The 25,556-nt window shown below is 37.8% G+C and overlaps 1 protein-coding gene across 3 annotated transcripts in view; it reads left to right on the top strand.

The window, feature by feature from the left end:
* Positions 1 to 25,556, top strand: part of cep128 (centrosomal protein 128) — a 133,406-nt gene that overhangs the window by 36,361 nt on the left and 71,489 nt on the right. For 2 of the 3 annotated variants that reach the window (XM_026291545.1, XM_026291546.1), the window contains exons 10-15: positions 12,488 to 12,562; positions 16,427 to 16,562; positions 16,643 to 16,782; positions 20,482 to 20,748; positions 23,550 to 24,158; positions 24,753 to 24,917. In XM_026291545.1, the coding sequence (XP_026147330.1) occupies positions 12,488 to 12,562; positions 16,427 to 16,562; positions 16,643 to 16,782; positions 20,482 to 20,748; positions 23,550 to 24,158; positions 24,753 to 24,917 (1,392 nt within the window). The remainder of the gene's footprint in view (positions 1 to 12,487; positions 12,563 to 16,426; positions 16,563 to 16,642; positions 16,783 to 20,481; positions 20,749 to 23,549; positions 24,159 to 24,752; positions 24,918 to 25,556) is intronic. The other variant, XM_026291547.1, reaches the window with a different exon arrangement.

Below are 25,556 nucleotides of genomic sequence, written 5' to 3' on the forward strand. Positions count from 1 at the left end.
CCTATCCTTTGGACATTCGACACATAAGGGGTGTGAAGAATGTACTGGCTGATGCCTTATCGCGTGCCCCATGTGATATTCTTTGCAGCTAATTCAGATGTTTTGTTTCTTTCTGTCTTCTCTCACAATCGTGTGGAAAGTACAGCCCACTACTTTCAGTTCAGGGAAAAGAGCGGAAGGATAGCTGAAGCCCTTGGCAAGAGACCAACACCCGCTACAGGGAAACAACCGCGCTTGGAATCACAAATCAAATCCGATAAGAATACCAGAGTAAACATCGGCACTGCTTTTAATCGCTTGAGACAACTGATGGACCTGAAAGAAATGAGGTTCGACTCCGAACTTGCAAGTTAGATGCTGTTAGTATTTCGCTAGAAGTTTGTTTTATATGTTTGTGTATTTGTTTTCGGGAAGTTATAACATAGAAATGTATCGAAGGCTGTTCGATAAACGTGCTAATGTTAGCGATGGCTAACCATAGCTGCGTTTGATAATCAGCTAGCTATAACTTAACGTTACCCATTTTATTATATAGGGCTGTGCATGTCTTTACTCATGTACATCTCATCAGTAAAGACGCTCCTGTAATTAGGAGTATATCTCAGCACGTGTGTTCAGATCAGGATTGCCAGGTTTTCACAAAGAATCCTTCCCAGTTGCTTCTCAAAACTAGCCCAATCTCGCTTCCAGAGGGTTCCCCGATAAAATATTGCTTCCCGGGGTTAAAATATAGGTTTTTTAGCAGGGTTGCCTTGGTAAAATTCGCATTTTAGGGGCAAAATATCACGTTATTTGTATTGGGGTCGCTGTGACCAGCGGACATGAAAAACAACCACCAAAGACTTGGCAACACTGGTTGGCATTTACTACACAGAGCCGTAATTCACTGACAATCTACACAACATCGATGTTAAAATCTCAGGCGATTCTTTGTCGATTTTGAAAGCGATTTTGTGTTAGTTGTCGGTAGACTAAGGCTCTGTGCAGTAACTGCCGCTCCACCTGAACCAGTGTTGCCAAGTCTGCGGTTGTTTTTCATGTCCGTGGTTTGAAGCAATCCCAATACCAATAACGTGATATTTAGCCCCTAAAATGCTAATTTTACCATGGAAACCCTTCCCAAAAATTTATATTTTAACTCCGGGAAGCAATTTTTATTGGGGAACCTCCCGGAAACGCGATTGGGCTAGTTTTGGACTAGTTTTAAGAAGCAACTGGGCAGGATTTGTTGTGAAAACCTGGCAACCCTGATCTGAATGCACATGCTGGAGATATACTTCTAATTACAGGAGCGTCTTTACTGATGAGAGGTGCATGAAAATCGCATTCGATTTTTTGCACAGCCTTATGTATCATAACTAACCTGCTCTGTCTAGTCTGTTGGTCTCCGTGTCCTCTTTGCTTCGTGGTTTTTCTGTGCGTGAAAAAATTGATGTGTGGCGTGAAAGCGTGTGAAAAGAGTCAATTGCGTGTGTCTCACGGTGAATGCTTGAGAGTTGGCACATTAGTTCTCAAGCAGAATAAAGGACAGGTTGATTATTGTTGTTTAGCGTTTGTATTAATCTATGATGTGTCCCTGTTTGCCTACAGGGACATAAAAAAATTAATTAAAAGTGATACGTGGACCAAGGTGTCTGAGATTGTTCATTTTAAGTAAAGGATCCTAATATTTCGTCCACAACAATATTTAATGAGGTTATAACTCCTTGTGGTTAGTCTGCACGAGATCAACAAGCTTGTTTGCTTTGCGGCCGCTTTAAATACAAAATAAGCATTCGATCTACTTTAGAGCGTCTGAGCGCTCACAAATCTTTTTGCAGCGTCGTGAGCAGAGCGGCAAGAGCGATTTTTGACGCTCTAGATGCCGGCGGTGTGAACGCACAGTTAGGCTTCGGCTATGGCTGTAGTGTTGTTGTGAAAGTAGGGGCGGAGCATAGAGACTATGCCGTTTCTCGTTTGTTACTCTAGAGCAGACCAATTCACTTTGAGGCATACTGCCCCCATCTGGTATGGGATGTGGAGTATGACTTGATTTTTTTTGCCAAACATTACAGATGGCACCTTTAAAAATGATTTTGGGGAAACTTTGTGTTAATGTTGGTATACAACAGTATATGATAGCAATATAAGGTATAATACCAACGTTTACGATACAATGTTTAATACAGAAGATAATGGAAACTGCTGAGCAGACGCAGAATCCCTTTGATCTTGATATCAAGTTGCAAGTGGTCAGGTTGCATCTGAGAAAGTTGCAAAAGAGCTCTGAAGCTTACTCCAAGATGCATCTTTATGGAACAACGTCAAAAAAAAAAAAGAAAAAAAGCAGAGCTTCTTGGAGCCAGAGAAAATAAACCAGTGTGCAACCTTAAAGGATATGAAAACATCAGTTGAAGTCAGCATATCTAGAAAGGTCCACATGGACTCAGACATGCTCTTTCAAAGATTACTGGATTATCTCCAAACAAAGAGAGGTGTCCATGGAGACTGTGATGTCTCACGAACTCGCAGCTGTCCCACCCTCTTGTTTTTTGATGATGGAAGTATGAAGAAGACAACAAAAGTTGACCTGGCGAGGAAACTCAATGCTTTTGTTGAAGAGACACAGCAGCTGCCAAATGTTAAGGAACCATCATCATATATCATTGATGCCATGGATCTTCTTCAGAGTCTCAATGATTCAGCTTTTCAAACGTTCAATGACCTGGGTGAGTGTGTCTTGAAAAAGACCGCAACTTTAATGGGAAAGGAAGGTAACAGCTGTGTCGTTATAGTGTTTGATAGATATGACCACCAACACTCAATCAAAGATCTTGAATGACAAAGAAGAGGCACCAAGATGGGAATCCTTGCACCGACCTGGATGAGCTGAGGTACACACTAGCATCTACCATAGATTTGTCAGCAGCAAATCTACCCCCAACAGAAGATGGCTTTCCAGCAACATGTGCTGAGAGCCATGTATCAAACAGCAGTGTGGCGTCACAGCCACCTGGCCAAACCTCTTCTCTGGAACCCAGTTGGTAGAGGATGGAGGCTCAGAGAAGATGGGTGCATTAAATCTGTGATGTTCCAGAAGGCACCAGCACCTAAAGGAGTTAGAGACCTCACCCACCTCTACTGTAAAGACAGAAACTGCACCGATGCCACCAAATATCAGTGTCTTTCAGTGGGCTTGACCTGCACAGAGTTTTGCTCTTGCCCTTTCCCAGACTGTCCAGATATGACCCACTTTGTCAATGATGACAATGTGGATGAGAGACAGTGGTGTGTTGCAGTTGTAACATCAGGGGGGGTTGACCCCAGAATGGTCCAAGAGGGTCTGGCTGCAGGCTGTCACTTGCATTCTCAGACTTGCACTCTCAGACACTTGGACGTCAGCTAGTGACATCACTTGCAGTCTTTATTTTTTATTTTGTTGAATTTTTTTATTACTTTTTGTTTGAATTTCCATACATTTTATAACAGTAGCCAGGTGGCGAAGACGAGAAACAATAAACTAAATTACAATGTCACTTGCAATCGCTTCTTGCGCTCTCCACTACCTGTGACGTCACTTGCAATCTACACAAATCGTGCATGTTGCAAATGGAGAAAAGACGCTGTGGTGGTGATTAAAGGGGGGGGGGGGTGAAATGCTATTTCATGCATACTGAGTTTTTTACACTGTTAAAGAGTTGGATTCCCATGCTAAACATGGATAAAGTTTCAAAAATTAAGTTGTACGTTTGAAGGAGTATTTCTGTTCCAAAAATACTCCTTCCGGTTTGTCACAAGTTTCGGAAAGTTTTTTTCGAGTATGGCTCTGTGTGACATTAAATGGAGTGGAATTTCCTTATATGGGTCCTTCTGCCGGAAGAGCGTGCGCTCCCGTATAGCAGAGCACTGACTGAGAGCACAACAGACATTCACTGATCAGAGCGAGAGCGTCGCGAAATGTCACAAAAGGAGTGTGTTTTTGGTTGCCAGGGCAAGACAACCCTGCACAGATTACCAAAAGAGAAACAGCATTAAGAGACCAGTGGATGGAGTTTATGAGCATCAACGGAGTTGTGCAAGTGTTTGTGTTTGTTCCCCTGCATTTCGAAGATGCTTGTTTTACAAACAAGGCCCAGTTTGACGCCGGATTTGCACATTGTTCATTTCTTAAGGATAATGCAGTCCCAACGAAAAAGGGTCACGATTGTGTGTTGGAACCGCATGCGATGAGTAAAACTGCTTCAAATATCTCTGTGTTGTTAACTTAGCTATCGGCGCGTAAGCACATCAAGTAAACAACATGCGATGTTGTCATCAAACTGCACGAGTAAAACTGCTTCAAATATCTCTGTGTTGTTAACTTAGCTATCGGCGCGTAAGCACATCAAGTAAACAACATGCAATGTTGTCATCAAACTGCACTTTCCACATGTACAGCTTAAAAAAAACAAAATGGTTAAATTTCAGCCTCTGGATCTGATTCTGGATCATAAATATACGCAGAATCTGACTGTTAGCCATGGTTTGTTTTGGTTGGTTTTGTCCTCATGGTAATGTCACAGCTTCCAAACGCTCTCGTGATTCTTTAGCTCCGCCCACACGTCACGCCTCCAGCCGGTCGTGTTTTTCCGGGAATCTTTTTCTTATGAATATAATAAAACTAAAGACTTTTTGGAGTTATGAAGGATGCAGTACTACTCTATAGGTACTCAAGATTAACAGGGTATTGAGTGAAAACGAGCATTTCACCCCCCTTTAAATGATTAAAACTAATTTAGTACTATAATGTACAGGGTCCTGCAAGAAAAGAGAAGACCGGCAAATCCGTGGCCAGAACAGCAGAATATGAACGTTTGCGCAAAGTCTCTCGCTAAGTGTAGAAAAATACACTTAACATGGCTTAATATATTAAGATGCTATTAAATTATCAAATTAAATATACAGTTCATTAATATAATGAATATGTTTAGTAGTATTTTCCTCACATACCGCAAAATGTGGTGGTAAAGATGATAAAGGCCAAACTCAATATGATTCTCTGCATTATTAAAATACATAACTAATAGGTACAGGCAAGCACGTGAGCCCAGAATAAATGCAACATGCAAAGTTTCACGTTAAGCATTTTTCCTTATAGAATAAACGGTCTACAACTCGTTTATATCACTGTACTCGTCTACTTGCCGGAGTTGATCCTTTTAAAATCACTTAATGCATTTCATAATGCACGTACATATTTTCTGGTCTGTATACATTGAGTCAACAACAAAAGACATATAGGCTAGGCCTACTGAATTGTCTTTATCATCTTAGTCTGTTATTAGTCCATATCAAAGGGATAGTTCACCCAAAAATCAAAATTAATAACACCCTCATGTCATTCCAAACCAGTAAGACCTCCGTTTATCTTCGGAACACAGTTTAAGATATTTTAGATTTAGTATGGTCTACTGTCAATGTCCAGAAAGATAAGAAAAACATCATCAAAGTAGTCCATGTGACATCAGAGGGTCAGTTAGAATATTTTGAAGCAACGAAAATACATTTTGGTCGAGAAATAGCAAAAACTAAGATTTTATTCAGCATTGTCTTCTCTTCCGTGTCTGTTGTGAGAGAGTTCAAAACAAAGCAGTTTGTGATCTCTGGTTCATGAACGAATCAGATCTTTTTGTACCAGTTCACCAAATCGAACTGAATCGTTTTAATCCACAAATGACTTAAGCTGTTCACTTTTTTAATGTGGCTGACACTCCCTCTGAGCTCAAACAAACCAATATCCCGGAGTAATTCATGTACTCAAACAGTACACTGACTGAAGTGATGTGAAGAGAGAGATGAACACCGAGCCGAACCAGATAATAACTCGTTCACGAATCAAGAACCGGTTGCATCGGTTTTCGGAGCACCAGTAGTTCTTTCTGACAGTTCGATTCAATAAACCAGTTGAAGAAAATGGTTCACCGGTTCTTTTTTTCTGCTCGACGTAATGACATCATTGGTGATGATTGCAAGCCTTCGGTTTACCCACGCTCATAACACTAGCACAGAATCAGTTCAGAATCAATCACCAAAAGAATCAGTTCGGTTCAGACGCTTTGTGTGTCAGTCTGCTTCACGCTGAATCACACATGCGCAGTATCATCAGCTCCTTGGATCACGAATCGGACGCGTCTGACAGAAACGGTTCTTGACTCGAGAACGAGTCAGTCTGTTGTTCGCTATCTGGCACGGCTCAGTGTTCATCTTCAGTTCTCTCTTCACAGCAGTTCAGTCAGTGTACTGTTTGAGTAAATGAATTACTCCGGGATATTGGTTTGTTTGAACTCAGAGGGAGTGTCAGCCACTTTAAAAAAGTTAACAGCTTAAGTCATTTGCGGATTAATGCGTATTGGAGACACGAACCATTTAAAACAATTCAGTTCAATTTGGTATACTGGTTCAAAAAAGATCTGCTTACATCGAATGATTAGTTTGCGAAACGGATATTACAAACTGCTTTGTTTTGAATTCTCTCACAACAGACACTGAAGAGAAGACAATAATGAATAAAGTAATAATTTTTGCTATTTGTGGACCAAAATGTATTTTCGATGCTTCAAAATATTCTAACTGACCCTCTGATGTCACATGGACTACTTTGATGATGTTTTTCTTACCTTTCTGGACATGGACAGTAGACTGTACACACAGCTTCAATGGAGGGACTGAGAGCTCTCGGACTAAATCTAAAATATCTTAAACTGTGTTCCAAAGATAAATGGAGGTCTTACCGGTTTGTAACTACGTGAGGGTGAGTTGTTAATAACATAATTATGATTTTTGGGTGAACTATCCCTTTAAGTGTTTTGTTGTGTGGGAGGACAAAGTTTGTGCATTGTGTTCATAGCCATCTGCTTGCCTTGTAGTACTTTAAATAACAACTATATGTCATATTTGGTCTTTTAATTGAACTTAATGTACCTTAATACATTATGCCATACTAAGTGTTTGTTTTTTCTACAGGAGGAAAACACTTAAAGGGGGTGTGAAATGCTCGTTTTCACTTAATATCCTGTTAATCTTGAGTACCTATAGAGTAGTACTGCATCCTTCATAACTCCAAAAAGTCTTTAGTTTTATTATATTCATTAGAGAAAGATAGTCTGTACCAATTTTTCCTGGAAAAACATTACCGGCTGGAGGCGTGACATGTGGGCGGAGCTAAAGAATCACAAGCGCCAGTAGTCTTTTGCGTTTAGAGCGTTTGGAAGCTGTGACTTTACCGTGAGGAAATCTGTTTTACTCACCGCATGCGGTTCCAACACACGATCGTGACCCTTTTTCGTTAGGACTGCATTATCCTTAAGAAATAAACGATATGCAAATCCGGCATCAAACTGGGCCTTGTTTGTAAAACAAGCATCTTCGAAATGCAGGGGAACAAACACTTGCACAACTCCGTTGATTCTCTGTAAAAATGAACTCCATCCACTGGTCCCTTAATGCTGTTTCTCTTTTGGTAATCTGTGCAGGGGTCTTGCCCTGGCACCAAAAACACACTCCTTTTGTGACATTTCGCGACGCTCTCGCTCTGATCAGTGAACGTCTGTTGTGCTCTCAGTCAATGCTCTGCTATACGGGAGCGCACGCTCTTCCGGCAGAAGTGCCCTTAGGACCCATATAAGGAAATTCCGCTCCATCTAACGTCACACAGAGCCATACTCAAAAAAAACTTTCCGAAACTTGTGACAAACCGGAAGGAGTATTTTTGGAGCAGAAATACTCCTTCAAACGTACAACTTAATTTTTGAAACTTTGTCCATGGTTAGCATGGGAATCCAACTCTTTAACAGTGTAAAAAACTCAGTATGCATGAAATAGCATTTCACCCCCCCTTTAATGAAAGACTTTGTGCATTGAGTTCATATTCTGCTGTTCTGTGGCCACTGTCCGGGCTTGTCTTTTTCTTGCAGGACCCTGTACGTTATAGTAGTAGGCCTACTAATTTAGTTTTAATCATTTAATCACCACCACAGCGTCTTGTCTCCATTGGAAATATGCACGATTTGTGTCGATTGCAAGTGTAAGTGACATTGTAATTTAGTTGCTTTTTTCTTGTCTTCGCCACCTGGCTACTGTTGTAAAATGTTGAGAGATTCAAACAAAAAATAATAAAAATATTCAACAAAATAAAAAATAAAGAATGCAAGTGATGTCACTAGCGGAAGTGCAAGTGTCTGAGAGTGCAAGTGCAAGTCTGCAGCCAGACCCTTCTCGAATGGTGACCAAAAGCAGTTCATGTTCCAAATGGTTGCTGCTAGAAAACAAACTAAACAGCCTGAGAAGACAGGGCTCATTACCCCAAAGAGTGTTTGTTTGTTTAGTTAGATTGCCATTTGTTTTATTTCAAATTAAATTGAGTAATTTAATTTGTATTGTGTGAAGTTAAGTTATAGTTTTATTAAAAAGGTGCCATATGAAATATTTCATTATTAGATGTATCTTATATTTTGAAAATTCTTCTCACCACTGATAATGGGCTTTAGACTAAATTTTGTCAGTGTTCCATTTTCATTCATTTTGAACACCTCATACATTGAGTGACAGAACACTCCTATTTGGCATGCTACATTTACATATTTGGTATTGCTTGATTCAGCACAACCTCACCTTTCCAACAAGCCATCATATGTTTCTATGATAATGCCAGGCAAAGCAAGCACAAAGTAAATGAAAACATTCTGCATAGATATTAATTTTGTGCATTTCCGCTTATTTTAGGTATGTGTTTACATGTCTCTATTTATTCCATACATCAAGATATTTACATCAAATCTTTTTTAGTAGTTGAATCAACTTCCTGACTACAAACAAGTCAAGTTTCAAAGCTCTTAGCGCTTGTGTGATTGATCTGCATTAGTTTATATGCCTTTACTCCCATACGGACAGGCTATATTTTAGTCCTTTATTGGTTTTGGGGTGTATAACAATATCAGTTAATTTAACAATCTCAGCAGTAAAATATTTTTAGCCAAGAATCCATTTCATATATGGGAGACTTTAGAGATGAGGAAAAACATTGTTGGGTTTAGTTCTACCTCCGGTAGGGGTATCTCAAAAATTCAGGGGCATTGTCACTAGCCTATATAGTGTTTGAATGCTTACCTTGCCTAATATAGATATATTATTATTATTATTATTATTATTATCTTTTTTTTTTTCATATGAACTGGACTGCCAGTGAGCATGCTTTTTTTTATGTTGCTTTTGTAGAATACTTAGACTTAAGCATTCTTAGCACCGTTTATTTTTCAACCTCACATAAAAATTATTAATGGACAAAAACATTTTTGCTGTAATAATAATTAATTATTAATAATTTAATATGAACCAAAGTGCGATAATATTAACATCTTACTATCATGATTAGCCCTTCCTTATTATTAGTAATAGAAAGGCAAACATTATAATACTTACTCGTTTGCCGTCAGCATTTAGCAAATACGCATTTATATAATTTAAACAAATCTTTGAAAGGCTAACGAACATTTAGGGCCCTATAATTTTTATTTGTTATTTAAAGAATGTACACGCTGCTTATTAAACACAGGGACGCATAGCAGCACACAAACATGCCAAATATTACAAATTAAAGGACTGTAATGCATAAGATTTTTTTGTAGGCTACATAAATAAATATATGCCTACATGTCATTATGGATAGTCATCAGATTTATTTGGCTATGTGCTCGCACATGAACCGCTCCGTTTCATCTCGGAGACGCATTCTGTTTTTGCACTTGCCAAATTCCGGCGTGTAAATAGCAAATCCATCAATGGAGCAAGAGCACAATCCTGTGACAGTCACAGGCGGTTAGTAGAGCACGTGAAGAAGAGACGCGATGCAAGAACACTGTTTAAAGTCTCCATTAATTTCTGCTGGTAGTAATTTAATGTGTATATATCTTGAAAGCACTGAATAGCTATAGAAATCGCGATTCTTTCGAGTCTTAGCATTTTAAATCAATTACTGTCAGAAATGTTTCAAGATCGATACATATTGTGGGATTACAAATTTATAAAATGTTAAATCTAGGTTCCAATATAATAGTAGACATTTTGAGGTAATAAAGCTGACATATCCAAGAAGATCAAATCAGGAAAATCAAGTGTCTGAGACCTTTTGTATTTGTGCTGTTTTTGCCTTTTTGCTTTTTTAAGCTCAAGGCACAGCTGTGCCCTTTGTTTCTATGATAATGTGAAGGTATGGGTGATACTATCAGGCACCTCTGTATTTAAATGACACGGTTATACTGACAAGATCAAAGATGAGAAAAAGGTCAGCATCAGGACGATCCTTGTATTCATTTTGCATGCTTTGATTAAATTTTATCCACCTCTACTGTATGTACCCCTCCCACTTGAAAAGTATAAACTCTCCAAAGTATCACTGCTGAACAGTTTCTTCCCTCAGGCAATCCATCTTATGAACAGCTGATATAACTGTGGAACACACCACACTATTTATATTTATATACACTACACTTATTTATCTAACATACATACTTAGCGTACACTTAAATTTTTTGCACATAATATACATGTACATACATAAATGCTCATTGTAATATACCTGCCATACATTGACAATTTGTATATTGTCATTCCTTACCCACCTATTTGTATTTTTTTGTATTTTTTATTCGTATTGTGTTTTTTGTTCTGTCGCCCGTTATATTGCACTGCGGAGCTTCTGTCACGAAAACAAATTCCTCGTATGTGTGAACATACCTGGCAATAAAGCTCATTCTGATTCTGATATGTGTGTATGTGTGTGTGTATATATATATATATATTGTGGCGGGGTGAGGAACTACACGACAACCGATGGACAGAGAAAGTCCCCGAAGGGTGGATTTATTCAATGAATGGTGCTCTGAGTGAAGGCGGTGCTCTCCGTGGTGCTCCAAGTCCCTCGTGCTCTCTGTGTCTTGAGTGGTGGATCCCGTGCTGTGCTCTCCTGGTTGGGGCTGACGGTCACACGCTGCTCTCTGAAACAGAGGAGGCAAGGGTTAGTGTCTTCGTCGGGAGACATTCCTCACCACACTGCTTTCCTCCTCTGCCTAAGTAGGCGCCGCTTGACGAGCTGCAGGTGCGGCCACTCAGCCCGTGACAAGCTAGTGCCGGTGATTCCACTGTGTTGCCAGGGCGACGCTGACGAGCGCTCGGGAAGCATGTCACAATATATATCTATATGTATATCTATATCTATATCTATCCCTTATGCGTAGTTGAGGATGTTTTCGTCCACTGGGGGTAAAGTTGAGTCTTATTTTGGCTACAACTCTCTCTGTTTGAGCAAATGGAATGGGTTTTGGTGACAAATCTTATTTTGACACATATTTTGGGAAAATGCTTAAAATTTTTTCAAAAACTCATTAACAGTTTAACTCATTAAATCACTACCCTTTTGTTATGTATGAAAACATCCATTAAATGAAACCACTGTAAAATGTATCAGATACTTTTTTTTTCTATTTTGTTTTGCATAAATCTATTAATCAATCTCAGTCCTGATCAAAACTACAAAATGTTGAAAAAAAGTTCCAAGATTTTAACTATTTAATTACCATGTTCATAAATGATGTCACTGGTTTGGGGGAAAAAACAAACAAAAAATGACTTATTTTCAATATAAAAAGTGATTGTGGACTGGATATATATATATTTTTTACCTTTTATAACAGTCTTGGGCATGTCAAAGATTAGCAATAACATTGGCTTTGATGCATTGTTAGTTTTTGTGCAGCATTAGATTTAAATTTTTTCTGCCTCATTTGTTGTTCGTGGCTGTTTTTACTCCATTCACTTCCATTATAACGACATTTCATGCATGCATTCTTGATTGTATGTGGTTTTCCCTTTTGGGAGAGGTAGCATTTGCTATTTTTATGGTTGATCACTTGGTGGGGACAATTAAACTTGGCAATTAAAGAGTTAAAATCTTTGTTTTTTTTAATAACATTTGGTAGTTTTGATCAGGACTGAGTTTGATTTAATAGATTTATGCAAAAAACAAACAAAAAACAATCTAATCGAAAATTGATCTGATACATTTTTACAGCAGTTTAATTTAGTGGATATTTTCATCCCAAACATAACGAAAGGGTAGTGAGTTTGAAAAACATACAAGGGATATATATATATATGGACAATATATGGACATGCGTTCATCTCCCTTGTGCGTGGTACAAAAACACTACCCTTGTATATTACCCTTGTAATATATATTAATACATTATCAGCCGCCGTACAGTAAGAGTGACGTCAAGGCAAGGTCTGGAGAAAAAAGGTCAAGATTTTAGCAAATCTAGTTCATAGATGTGACCAAAACCATAATAATTATTATTTATTTTGAGTGTGGTGAGACAACTCCCTAACTGGTTGTTTCTCTTATTAAAATCAGCTGAACAGACTTTATGCTCATAGTTATAAAGCAAGAATTGTGCCTCTGTGAATTCCTGTACAGATGCATCAGGAGTTGGAGAAACTCAGAGAGCAGCTGGTTCAAGCCGAAGTTGGACGAGACACCCTTCTTCAGAAGGTGATCTTTTTCCTTCTTTCACTGATTTATATGGTGCTACAAACACTGCCTGATGCAGAGATGTTTTCATTTGTTAAATTTAAATTGTCATCGAGTCACCCTCATGTTATTCTAAACCTTAAGTTTCCATCTTCGATTTGGAAGTAGACTATTAGGGCTGTCACTTTTGAGAAAAATCAAATTCGAACGAATATCGAATATCATGCAATGTATTCGAATATATTAGAATATCTACGTGCCCATCCACCAACCCCAATCACCCCCCCACCCCTCGCGCAATCTCCTAATGGAGATTCAATCACAAATGTATTATCAGTGAGTCATACACAGGACTATCTGGGTTATTTTTTTACTTAATGTTTGAAACTGCAGGTTATCAACTTAGAATATCAACTTATATGAAGTGCCACTATTGCCGCGTTTCCACCGAAATTACCCGGAACTTTTGTACCAGGAACTTTTTTTCCCCCAGACCTGTTGCTTTCTGCGCTTCCACCATGGTTTAAAGTACCGGGAAGATTAGGTAAATAGTCTGGTGACGTAGGTCTGCGCGTGTTTCTCAATACGAAGTACGCTGATTTTGGACGTGCATCCTCGGTAGTTCAGATTTTGCTTATTCGAATCTGGAGTGTGATGTCTGTGACGACGCAAATCTGGTAATTCCGCAAACAGCAGCGTACTTCATAACTTCAGTCAGCTCATCTTGGCTACTGCAATTTTCCTCTCTGTATATTTACAATAAAACGAAATAGGATAATCAAATACCACTGCCTCCTTTCGTTTTCATTTAAACATAATAACAGCTGCAGAAATGTACTTAGTTCAGGGATATGTGTATACAGTATTGTTCAAAATAATAGCAGTACAATGTGACTAACCAGAATAATCAAGGTTTTTCGTATATTTTTTTTATTGCTACGTGGCAAACAAGTTACCAGTAGGTTCAGTAGATTCTCAGAAAACAAATGAGACCCAGCATTCATGATATGCACGCTCTTAAGGCTGTGCAATTGGGCAATTAGTTGAATTAGTTGAAAGGGGTGTGTTCAAAAAAATAGCAGTGTGGCATTCAATCACTGAGGTCATCAATTTTGTGAAGAAACAGGAGTGAATCAGGTGGCCCCTATTTAAGGATGAAGCCAACACTTGTTGAACATGCATTTGAAAGCTGAGGAAAATGGGTCGTTCAAGACATTGGTCAGAAGAACAGCGTACTTTGATTAAAAAGTTGATTAGAGAGGGGAAAACCTATAAAGAGGTGCAAAAAATGATAGGCTGTTCAGCTAAAATGATCTCCAATGCCTTAAAATGGAGAGCAAAACCAGAGAGACGTGGAAGAAAACGGAAGACAACCATCAAAATGGATAGAAGAATAACCAGAATGGCAAAGGCTCAGCCAATGATCACCTCCAGGATGATCAAAGACAGTCTGGAGTTACCTGTAAGTACTGTGACAGTTAGAAGACGTCTGTGTGAAGCTAATCTATTTTCAAGAATCCCCCGCAAAGTCCCTCTGTTAAAAAAAAGGCATGTGCAGAAGAGTTTACAATTTGCCAAAGAACACATCAACTGGCCTAAAGAGAAATGGAGGAACATTTTGTGGACTGATGAGAGTAAAATTGTTCTTTTTGGGTCCAAGGGCCACAGGCAGTTTGTGAGACGACCCCCAAACTCTGAATTCAAGCCACAGTACACAGTGAAGACAGTGAAGCATGGAGGTGCAAGCATCATGATATGGGCATGTTTCTCCTACTATGGTGTTGGGCCTATTTATCGCATACCAGGGATCATGGATCAGTTTGCATATGTTAAAATACTTGAAGAGGTCATGTTGCCCTATGCTGAAGAGGACATGCCCTTGAAATGGTTGTTTCAACAAGACAATGACCCAAAACACACTAGTAAACGGGCAAAGTCTTGGTTCCAAACCAACAAAATTAATGTTATGGAGTGGCCAGCCCAATCTCCAGACCTTAATCCAATTGAGAACTTGTGGGGTGATATCAAAAATGCTGTTTCTGAAGCAAAACCAAGAAATGTGAATGAATTGTGGAATGTTGTTAAAGAATCATGGAGTGGAATAACAGCTGAGAGGTGCCACAAGCTGGTTGACTCCATACCACACAGATGTCAAGCAGTTTTAAAAAACTGTGGTCATACAACTAAATATTAGTTTAGTGATTCACAGGATTGCTAAATCCCAGAAAAAAAAAAATGTTTGTACAAAATAGTTTTGAGTTTGTACAGTCAAAGGTAGACACTGCTATTTTTTTGAACACACCCCTTTCAACTAATTGCCCAATTGCACAGCCTTAAGAGCGTGCATATCATGAATGCTGGGTCTTGTTTGTTTTCTGACAATCTACTGAACCTACTGGTAACTTGTTTGCCACGTAGCAATAAAAAATATACTAAAAACCTTGATTATTCTGGTTAGTCACATTGTACTGCTATTATTTTGAACAATACTGTATATACAGCCATTACAATGAAACAAAATATTATATAAATTTGCCTTTTTTATTTTCATTTTAACATATAGATCAACTGAATACAGACCAAAGATTACCTGTTAGATTTACCCAAAACAAATTATATTTTATGTTTAACCACTAAAGAGACATGAGAGCCAGCGGCACATATCAGAAGGTCTAGCCGAGGAGAGGCTGCTCTCGGGGGATACATGAGGACTGAGCTCGCTGATCGCGTGGTACTCACCGTCTCAGAGATCGGCGAAACACAATTTTAGATAGGCGCTGTCTTTATAAATAAACCACAGATTTGAGTTTTAAACAACTACATTCTCGCCTGAAATACTTTTAAAATTACATTTCATGATACAATAACAGTAATATTTTGAAAATGATCCAAATAAATGGTGGTTGAACTCAGCCAATGCTGCGTGAACGCAACCAATCAGGATGTTTAGTGCCCAAGTCCCGCCCCCGAAAGTTCCGGAACTTTGAAAAAGTACTACCTTCTCAGCAGGGACTTTTTGACGGGTATTTTTTTTACCCGGAACTTTATTTAGTTCCTGGTTCCTGCGGTGGATACGCATCGAGTACCAGGCCAAAGTCCCTAGTTCCTGGGTAAAGTTCCTGCGGTGGAAACGGGGCATATGTATATGCCACAACATTAGGCTAAATGAAAAATAAAAAAAACGATTCAGGACATGCACAAACAATAACGTGACAACTTAAACAGCAGCAGGAGTAAGGCATATAGCCTAGCCTTATTTATTTCTTAATATTGTTTGCAAAAAACACCAGTCTATCAACTTGATCTGGATTAAGTGCGGCTCTCTTTTTATTTACAATGTTCGGAGTGCACAGACGTGCCTGGCTACTAGCTATTATTCACTTTATTTGGTCATGGGCCTACGCTACAATACGTCTAGAGTGCCCTCTACTGGATAAGATGGCAAATAATAAAATAAAAAACAAACGGTCTAATCATAGACTGTAAAAAATGTGCTACACATGGCATTTTAAAAAACAGGTATTTTATTTATAGTTCGATTATGGATATTTCACATCATGTTCAAAATGCATATTCGCATATAAAATAAAAAGTGACAGCCCTATAGATTGTTTATAAAATATGCTTTTGCATCCCTAATGTGCTTTTTTAAAGATATTTTTATGCCTTTTTGATGTTTGACCTTCTTCATTATTAATCTTAGGATGTGGAATGAATGGTCTCATGGGGAATAATTGTATGAAAGAGCAAAGTGGACCGCAAACCCGCAAATTGTTTTACTTTGATTAAAGAAATGTATGTAGGTTTGAGACAACATGAGTGGTGAGGAGATGGTGGACAGATTCTTCATTTTTTAATGTTTGGGTCTCTGCTGTTGGCCTGCAGATGGATGACATGCGTTCACAGCTTCTGAGGTTGGAGAAGGAGCGTTTAGATTTGCAAAGAGAGTTGTCATTACTCCTTTCTCATCAGAGAAGTGCAAGGAGACAGCAGGAGGGAGGAGTCACAGGCCTTGACAGCGGTAACATATGTTGAGTCTTGTTCAAGTGTTTTGTGAATTGTATATTGTTTAACAACTTCTTGTATGTGTGTTTCCCCCAGGAAGAACAGAACTGGAGCGAGAGATTGAAGACCTGCGGGTGCAGTTGGGTAGAATCAGTGTTTCTAGTGAAGTGGCAGAACTGAAAAAAAGCATAGAAAAAAAAGAGAGAGATAAAACTCAGCTCGCTTTCCGGGTCGAGGTTTGTGTGTTTGATATTGTTTTGTTCAAGTGCTCAACAGGTTCGATTTCATCTCTAGTAAGCTTTTATTTTTCAAAATGGTTTCAATAAAGTGCAGTAAGAGAGGAGGCATACAGGAGCTGTGTTTGTGTCGCAGAGCACAGATCGCTCCATTCAGACACTACAGAGGAACTAAAGTTACAGCCCCAGGCCTCCAGTCCTCTGCACATATACGCACACACACATATATATATATATATATATATATATATATTAGTGGTGGGCATAGATTAATTTTTAAAATCTAGATTAATCTTTCTATGATCTTGAAATTAATCTAGACTAATCTAGATTAAAATGGCTCATTCGATTTGCCGTAGCTGGGGTCAGCGGGGCCCTGGTGAAGGTTGTACCAGTGGGCCCTGTTTGAAATTGTTTAATTAGTATGTTTGTTCATTTATTTGTGCTATTTACACGATGTTTAAGTTTTTTTCAAGTTTGTAGGTGTCAAGGTACAGAAACCAAATAATTAAATGTAAAATAGCACTGGATAGTCTTCAGTGTAAAAATTAAATATACAATCAAACCTATATCAAACCTATATTTTGACATATGTTGTATGCATTTGTCGGCACAAGAGCAAAAAGAAGCAGATTCGGTGTTCAAGTGTTTTGAGACGCCTTCTCTGCATTAGCCCTGAACACCAGAACACCGCGAGTACTGAATTGGGCTCTTTCACATCTTTTTGTTTCTTCAAACTGCGATTTGTAGTTGTTCGTTCAGGTGCAGGAGGGACTTCGAGGAGAACTTTGCTGAAATTTCAGCAAAGGATTTTTTATAAAGTTATCCAAAGGATAACCTTTGACTGTACAAACTCAAAACTATTTTGTACAAACATTTTTTTTTTCTGGGATTTAGCAATCCTGTGAATCACTAAACTAATATTTAGTTGTATGACCACAGTTTTTTAAAACTGCTTGACATCTGTGTGGCATGGAGTCAACCAACTTGTGGCACCTCTCAGCTGTTATTCCACTCCATGATTCTTTAACAACATTCCACAATTCATTCACATTTCTTGGTTTTGCTTCAGAAACAGCATTTTTGATATCACCCCACAAGTTCTCAATTGGATTAAGGTCTGGAGATTGGGCTGGCCACTCCATAACATTAATTTTGTTGGTTTGGAACCAAGACTTTGCCCGTTTACTAGTGTGTTTTGGGTCATTGTCTTGTTGAAACAACCATTTCAAGGGCATGTCCTCTTCAGCATAGGGCAACATGACCTCTTCAAGTATTTTAACATATGCAAACTGATCCATGATCCCTGGTATGCGATAAATAGGCCCAACACCATAGTAGGAGAAACATGCCCATATCATGATGCTTGCACCTCCATGCTTCACTGTCTTCACTGTGTACTGTGGCTTGAATTCAGAGTTTGGGGGTCGTCTCACAAACTGCCTGTGGCCCTTGGACCCAAAAAGAACAATTTTACTCTCATCAGTCGACAAAATGTTCCTCCATTTCTCTTTAGGCCAGTTGATGTGTTCTTTGGCAAATTGTAACCTCTTCTGCACATGCCTTTTTTTTAACAGAGGGACTTTGCGGGGGATTCTTGAAAATAGATTAGCTTCACACAGACATCTTCTAACTGTCACAGTACTTACAGGTAACTCCAGACTGTCTTTGATCATCCTGGAGGTGATCATTGGCTGAGCCTTTGCCATTCTGGTTATTCTTCTATCCATTTTGATGGTTGTCTTCCGTTTTCTTCCACGTCTCTCTGGTTTTGCTCTCCATTTTAAGGCATTGGAGATCATTTTAGTTGAACAGCCTATCATTTTTTGCACCTCTTTATAGGTTTTCCCCTCTCTAATCAACTTTTTAATCAAAGTACGCTGTTCTTCTGAACAATGTCTTGAACTACCCATTTTCCTCAGCTTTCAAATGCATGTTCAACAAGTGTTGGCTTCATCCTTAAATAGGGGCCACCTGATTCACACCTGTTTCTTCACAAAATTGATGACCTCAGTGATTGAATGCCACACTGCTATTTTTTTGAACACACCCCTTTCAACTAATTCAACTAATTGCCCAATTGCACAGCCTTAAGAGCGTGCATATCATGAATGCTGGGTCTCATTTGTTTTCTGAGAATCTACTGAACCTACTGGTAACTTGTTTGCCACGTAGCAATAAAAAAATATACGAAAAACCTTGATTATTCTGGTTAGTCACATTGTACTGCTATTATTTTGAACAATACTGTATATATATATATATATATATATATATAATATTATTATATATATATATTTTTTGATCAAACATTGTTGCAGTGACAGTTATTTTGTAATTTATGTCCGGAGTGCAAAATATTAAATCTGTATTATGCCACATTTTGAATATAAATTCACCACTCATTCATATTTAGTCACGTCAACAGACTCACTGAATAGCGTCAATAAGGATTTATAGACCAAAGATGCATATCTGCATAAAAAATCCATGTATGATTCATTTCTAATACTATTGTAAAGAAATTACTGACCCATCTTTGAAATCTGATTGGTTGATAACTTTTGACCACATTTAATCTATAGGGCATGAGCACAGAAAGATTTTAGCATGCACAGGACAGAGTTTGAGTGAGAGGAGAGACACGTTTTAAGTGTATTCAGATGAGAGCAGCGTATATCTGAGCATGTGCGTCCGGTTTTGTGCAAGAGCAAAGGAAATACGTGTGCGAGCGGAGAGATTTGTATTCATGCATTGTATTAATGTGCCTTCACGCTTCAATAATGCGCTCTCGACATTTGTAAGTAAAATAACGGCATATATTTTCATACTTTATAAGGTTCTTTGATAAGGTTACAATACGCAGGTCTACGTAGCAATGTAACTTGTGTAATGTCCCCGGTCTGAAACAATCGGACCCACGTATCACTAGTGTGTGTGTGTATATATATTAGTGGTGGGCATAGATTAATTTTTTTAATCTAGATTAATCTCACTGTGATCTTGAAATTAATCTAGATTAATCTATATTAAGATGGCTCATTCGAATTCTGCCGAAGGCATTCAGAATATGTGTGTTACCCAAATAAAATTGACAAACAGTAAGTCTTTGAGAAGGGGTTTATCAAGCTAGGTAGTGCATTAGAAAAGAAGCTCATCTCCTGTTTCCAAAATGCATCACAAACTGCTTAAAAAAGGCGGTAAACTAATTCCACATTGCACAAGGTGCAAACAACCTTACGCCTGTAACTGAAAGTTTTTGCGAGCATTTTTTCCATATTTTGACATATTTTGTATGTATTTGTCGGCACAAGAGCAAAAATAAGCAGATTCGGTGTTCAAGTGTTTTGAGACGCCTTTCTCTTTGCAGAAGAGAGCTCTGTTCAGTGTCGCTGTCCGTGATACGCGGCTCTCTCTTTCTCCGCTCCGAACACAGCGCGTGCCGCGAGTAACCAGCTACTCTGTTCAGCTTTTCCGCGTCTTGTTTTTGGATGCTTTAATGTTTAAATCGACAAGAAATATATATATATATATATATATATATATATATATATATATATATATATATATATATATATATATATATATATATATATATATATATATATATATATATATATATATATATATATATATATATATATATAGTAGTTAGCTAGTTAATTATAATAATAATAATAAATTATTTCATCTCTCTAGGCTCTGTCTGCAGATCTGGAGCGACGTGAACAGCAGCAGTTGAAGATGTTGGCCCAACTGAAGGAGATCCAGTCTCGTTCAGAGGAAAATGTGTCAGAATGTGGCCGTCTGGAGGCTCAGCTGATTGAGAGTGAAAGAAGGAGAGAGGAGCTGCGCTCTAAAGCTCAGGAAGCAGTCCGACAGTGGAAGACTAAGTGCAAGAAACTGGAGCGAGAATTTCAGGAACTAAAGGATAACAGCAGAAACAACACTGATAAAGATAAACGGGTAAGACTTAACAACGTGTGTGTTGGGATCCAAAATTGGCTTTTTTCCATACTTTCCATAGTTTTTTTTCCTAACTGACACTCGTTAACCGATTATTGACCATTAACCAACAAGATTATTTTAAATTAGAATTGGATTAAATTAGAAAGGGTAAGTGTCTATGACCAGTTAAAAATACTTACATTTGTTTCCTGGGGATTCATTTTACATGTGCAAAAAGGGAACAAACAACAGAGTGTAAGGATTCATATCATTCATATCACATCACGCATCTGCAGCGCTTCTGCGAGCAGAGAAAAACGTATGAAAGCTAGGCTATATGTAGCGAATAAATAGGCCTATACAGAAAATATATACGAAAATTAATGAAAAATGCAGCGTTTTGCTTCATTTATGTGCTTTGCGAAAGGAAACAGATGGCAGAAAGCAGCATCCTATTTTTTTTAGGCTTATTTTACACACAAAGATTTTTTTTATTGTGAATGTATACAAATAAAGGCAAACCATTTACAATTCTGATTATCTTAATGACTAAAAGAAGAAGTTGCTTTCACTTTTAGAAGAAAAAAAAACTCAAGTGATTGAGTGCTGGTGCTGCATTCGCAAATAAAGTTAAGCTTTGCTACTTTGACAATGGACCCTGTTCATTATCATAATAAAATAAAGTCAGTCAAACATATGGAAAAAAAAAACCCACACTGCTCAGTTTAAATATGTAATAAAATCTGTGCTGTTAAGTGTTCGTACCGCCATGATGTTATGTGAAATATTGAGTTTTACATGGATATTGGAATGCGAGTGAAGTAGGATATAATAAATAATAATTTGGCATTCAAATACATTGCAAACACGGAAACATTAGAATGAGAGACTCAACGTTGGTTTCAGTTTCATTTTAGACTAAATGAATTTGTTTTGGCTTGGTTTTTATATTTTTAATTCTTGTTTTTTTTCTAAATACTGTTAATTGAGTGGATTTCTTGTGGATTGAGGGGAACTAAAATAGTCTAGCTATATTTACAGTGTTTATTATAATGTTTGTAAACATTTTGCATCAGCAATGGGCCTATTTCTGAATTAAATAAAAAAGCAACTTATACACAACTTTTTTTTTTCTATCTCTATAAAAAACAAAAATAGTTTATACTATAAATGTGAGCCGGTTGAAAATCGATTCAAATATGCGACGATTCAAATGGGTTGAGATGCTAAACGAATTGCTGTTCATTTAGGGGTAGGAGTTTGTATGAATGCATGTCTGAAGGGAACTTACTGTCTTTAGAAAAGTTTAGATGGTATTTTTTTATTTTAATCTTGCCTCTAATGCATATTAAAGTTCATAAGTGCAGTGCTGTTTCGTTTACAGCAGAAACCAAGGAAACGCTTGGAGCGCCACCTGCTGACAGAGAGTGAATCTGAGTCTCAATCAGCTTGTCTGCTGTTTCATGCAGATATTTTTCTGTATAGTTTCACAAAACTGAGGTCAAACCATTCTGTTTTTGCTTCAAAATTTTAATCAAAATTATAAACTGCTCATGTTGCATGTATGCATCATCTTTGGATCATGATTAAAATGCAGTGGTTGTCTCTAATTTTAAATGGAAAGAGCACAGACAAAGCCTTATTTTGTTTATATGAAGATATTATTTCATTTGTGTTATTTATTTTATTTAGAGCTTGTTTTAAAATTTCAGTTTAATTTTCTTATTCACATTTACATTCTGTTTAAATTCAGTCATTTAGCAGATGCTTTTATCCAAAGTGACTTAGAAATGAGGACAACAGAAGCAATCAAATCCATCACAAGAGCAATAATATGCAAGTGCTGTATTAGTGTATTATTATAGTGTTATATTTCAATTTCACAAAGAAATGTACAGCATTTTGTCCAACCAATAATAAAAGGACACATTTAATTCATAATTTTTTTTAAATATAATTGTAAAAAAAAAAAAAAAAGTAATTAATCAAGTAATTAAAAGCCCAACTCGAAGTCTATTCAGATCCCTTATTCATGAACCCTGTGACCTTTTTTGGTTTAAGTCAATGGGCAGGGATGCAGATGTGCGCATGCTTGACTGAAAAAAAATGTGCTGTGTAAATTAGTTAAGACCATTACCTTGGTGACTGAGTTGGCTGACAGCTGTTAATGCACAATCACTATTTTAGATTGACTAACCTTAATACTGTATAAAATGTATATTGGCATTGAAAGCATTTAATAATTTATTTAATAACCACATTTATATATTCTATTATCATACTTTATTTTGTTAAAAAAACAATAAATAAATTGCAATAAGACCATTATTATTTTATTGTTTATCATCTATATAATGGGTCACACTATATGCAGTGTGAACACCAAACAAAAATTCCAGGTGTTGTCATGAGATTCAGACTAAAAAACGTATGTGCATCACGGTCATTGGGTTTTTCAGCTGTTTTTTCATCCGCCGTGTTTTTTTTTTTTTTCATAGAATTTCTAAAAACATTTCTAGAACACCTATACACAATAACCCAAATAATTTTAGCTATTGTTCATATCTGTGGTACAAACCGCATTGGACACTGACATTAGACACCAACCATAAACACAAAAATGCAAGGAATAGTAAAAGTAATGCATTGCTTTTCAAACACAGCTTATTAGAAATTTTAAAATGTGGTTTAAAACAGTTGTCAAAACATATACAATTTGACAAGCACATCTGTAAATCTGTATTAGTTAAAATTTTTACATGATTTTATTGGCATTATATCTTGTTTTTTATGTGCGTTTAATCTGTTCTGTACTTCAGAGCAAAGAGAGAGAAGGCATTCTTAGCCAGCAGCTAGAGGGTGCACGCAAACAGCTGGCTGATGCTCTTGGACATCTTGCCCAGCGTGAAGAGGATGTACGCCGCTGTAATGTGGATCTTACTGAGACTCGTTCACAACTTGTCACTTTAGAAATAGAGCTCCAAGAGGCTCGGGAAACCTTAAGAGGCCTGGAAGAGGAGGCACAGAAGCAGATCTCCTTACAAGTCCGTATGAGAGAGGAGAACATCAGGCTGCAGAAGCGTGTGGAACTTCAGGAGCATTGTAAAGAGGAGGAGCAGAGATCTCTGTTGGATCTGCAGGGCTCAGTCAAGAACCTGAGTGCTGCAAGAGCTGACCTAGCTGCCAGACTGGCTGAGGTGGAAAGCTCCAAGAAGGATCTAGAAAAACAGCTTGCTATGGCTCAGGAAGAGAGCTCCTCTTTTGTACGACAGCTGGAACTGGAGAGGCAGGTGCATCAGAAGGAGCTAAGCCACCTCCGAATGACCCAGCAAGAAGGAAAAGCCCAACAGGACAGGGATGTACACGACATGCTGAGATTATATCAGCGAGAGCGAGAAGAACTGGAGGCTCTCGTCAGAGACCTTAAGGTTTGAATATTAATCACAGAATGTCTATACATGATTAGAGGATTAGTTTACCCTAAATTAAGATTCTGTCATAAGATTCTGCCTTACTCATGTCCTTTCAAATGTGTAAGTTGTTATTTTTTTCTGTGCAGGACATTAATTGTTGCCTGCCTGCCCAGGACAAATACAAACAAATGTTTTTATTTTTATTTTTTTTATGTTTTAATGGAAAAAAGTCATCATACGAGTTTGGAATAACATGCAAATTAATATACTTTTATTTTGGTGAACTATTTTATACATTTCTCTTATTTCCACATAAATTGCCACATGTACATTCTCCATTCTAGGTTAACAACAGACCCAACAGGCAGGTGCTGTCTATAGCTTTAACAGAGCAATTTCTAGATGCTCTGCTTTATGCAAGGAGTTGCATTTTGGCTGAAGCTTGCTTTAGGCTTGGATATTTAAACCTGTCGTGTTGTTTGCCCAATATTACCACTATTTGGTAATATTAACAGGTTTTAACCAGAGAGCAAGATTATGCCCATATCTATAATTATTTCTAAGAAGAAATGAAGAAAAAAGTGTGATAATGTTTCTTTGCTTGTGTAGTCTGAGGCAGTGGGCGATGGTGAACTGAGGAGTGCTCTGCAGCTGAAGCTTGACAAAATGAAGACAGAATGTGACAAACTAACGGAGCAGCTGAGCACCAGCAAGGAAAATCATGCTAAGCTCCTCCACAAATACCACGCCCTCAAAAAAGAGCTGGATGTGAAGGTAAAGGTTAAGGAGAACACACAGTACATATGAACAAAAACAACAAAAAAAGCCATGTGTTTACACTGAACACCTGGCCAAAAAAGAAAAAAAAAAGCCAGGTGCTTAACACATAAGGCAAAAGGCAAGACATGGAGCATGAATATCCGAACCCTGACACGGAACTGGAACTAAACTAGACAGAAATGCTGGGATCTGAAAACCACATTCTTTACTTAAATTTCTTTAAATACTAGTACCTAAATTGTAGGGGTGTAAGAAAATATCGATACACATGAGTATCGCAATATTTTGTTGGCAATACTGTATCAATTCTCAAAAACAGAATATCAATATTTAATTTTGTCTTTTTTTTAATCAAACAAGATTCATGGCAGTTATTTTGTTTTGTTTATATCCCGACCGCTCGATAGCAGTCTTTATCTCGGAACTTAAACGGTGACGAAATAGTAGCATTAAGGCACGCCACTAAAGTTAGCGTTAATATAGTTCACTGCTTAATGGAGGAAGAAAGAATTGTTCCAGTTCCCATTTCGGTGTACAGATCTGAAGTGTGGCGTACAATGAAATGGGAACAATGGACTTCAAAATGAACGTGACTTAGTAAAAAAAAAGAAATCAATGAAAAATTCAATGGAA

Source organism: Carassius auratus, chromosome 20 (genome assembly GCF_003368295.1).
Source record: "Carassius auratus strain Wakin chromosome 20, ASM336829v1, whole genome shotgun sequence".
Lineage (NCBI taxonomy): Eukaryota > Metazoa > Chordata > Actinopteri > Cypriniformes > Cyprinidae > Carassius > Carassius auratus.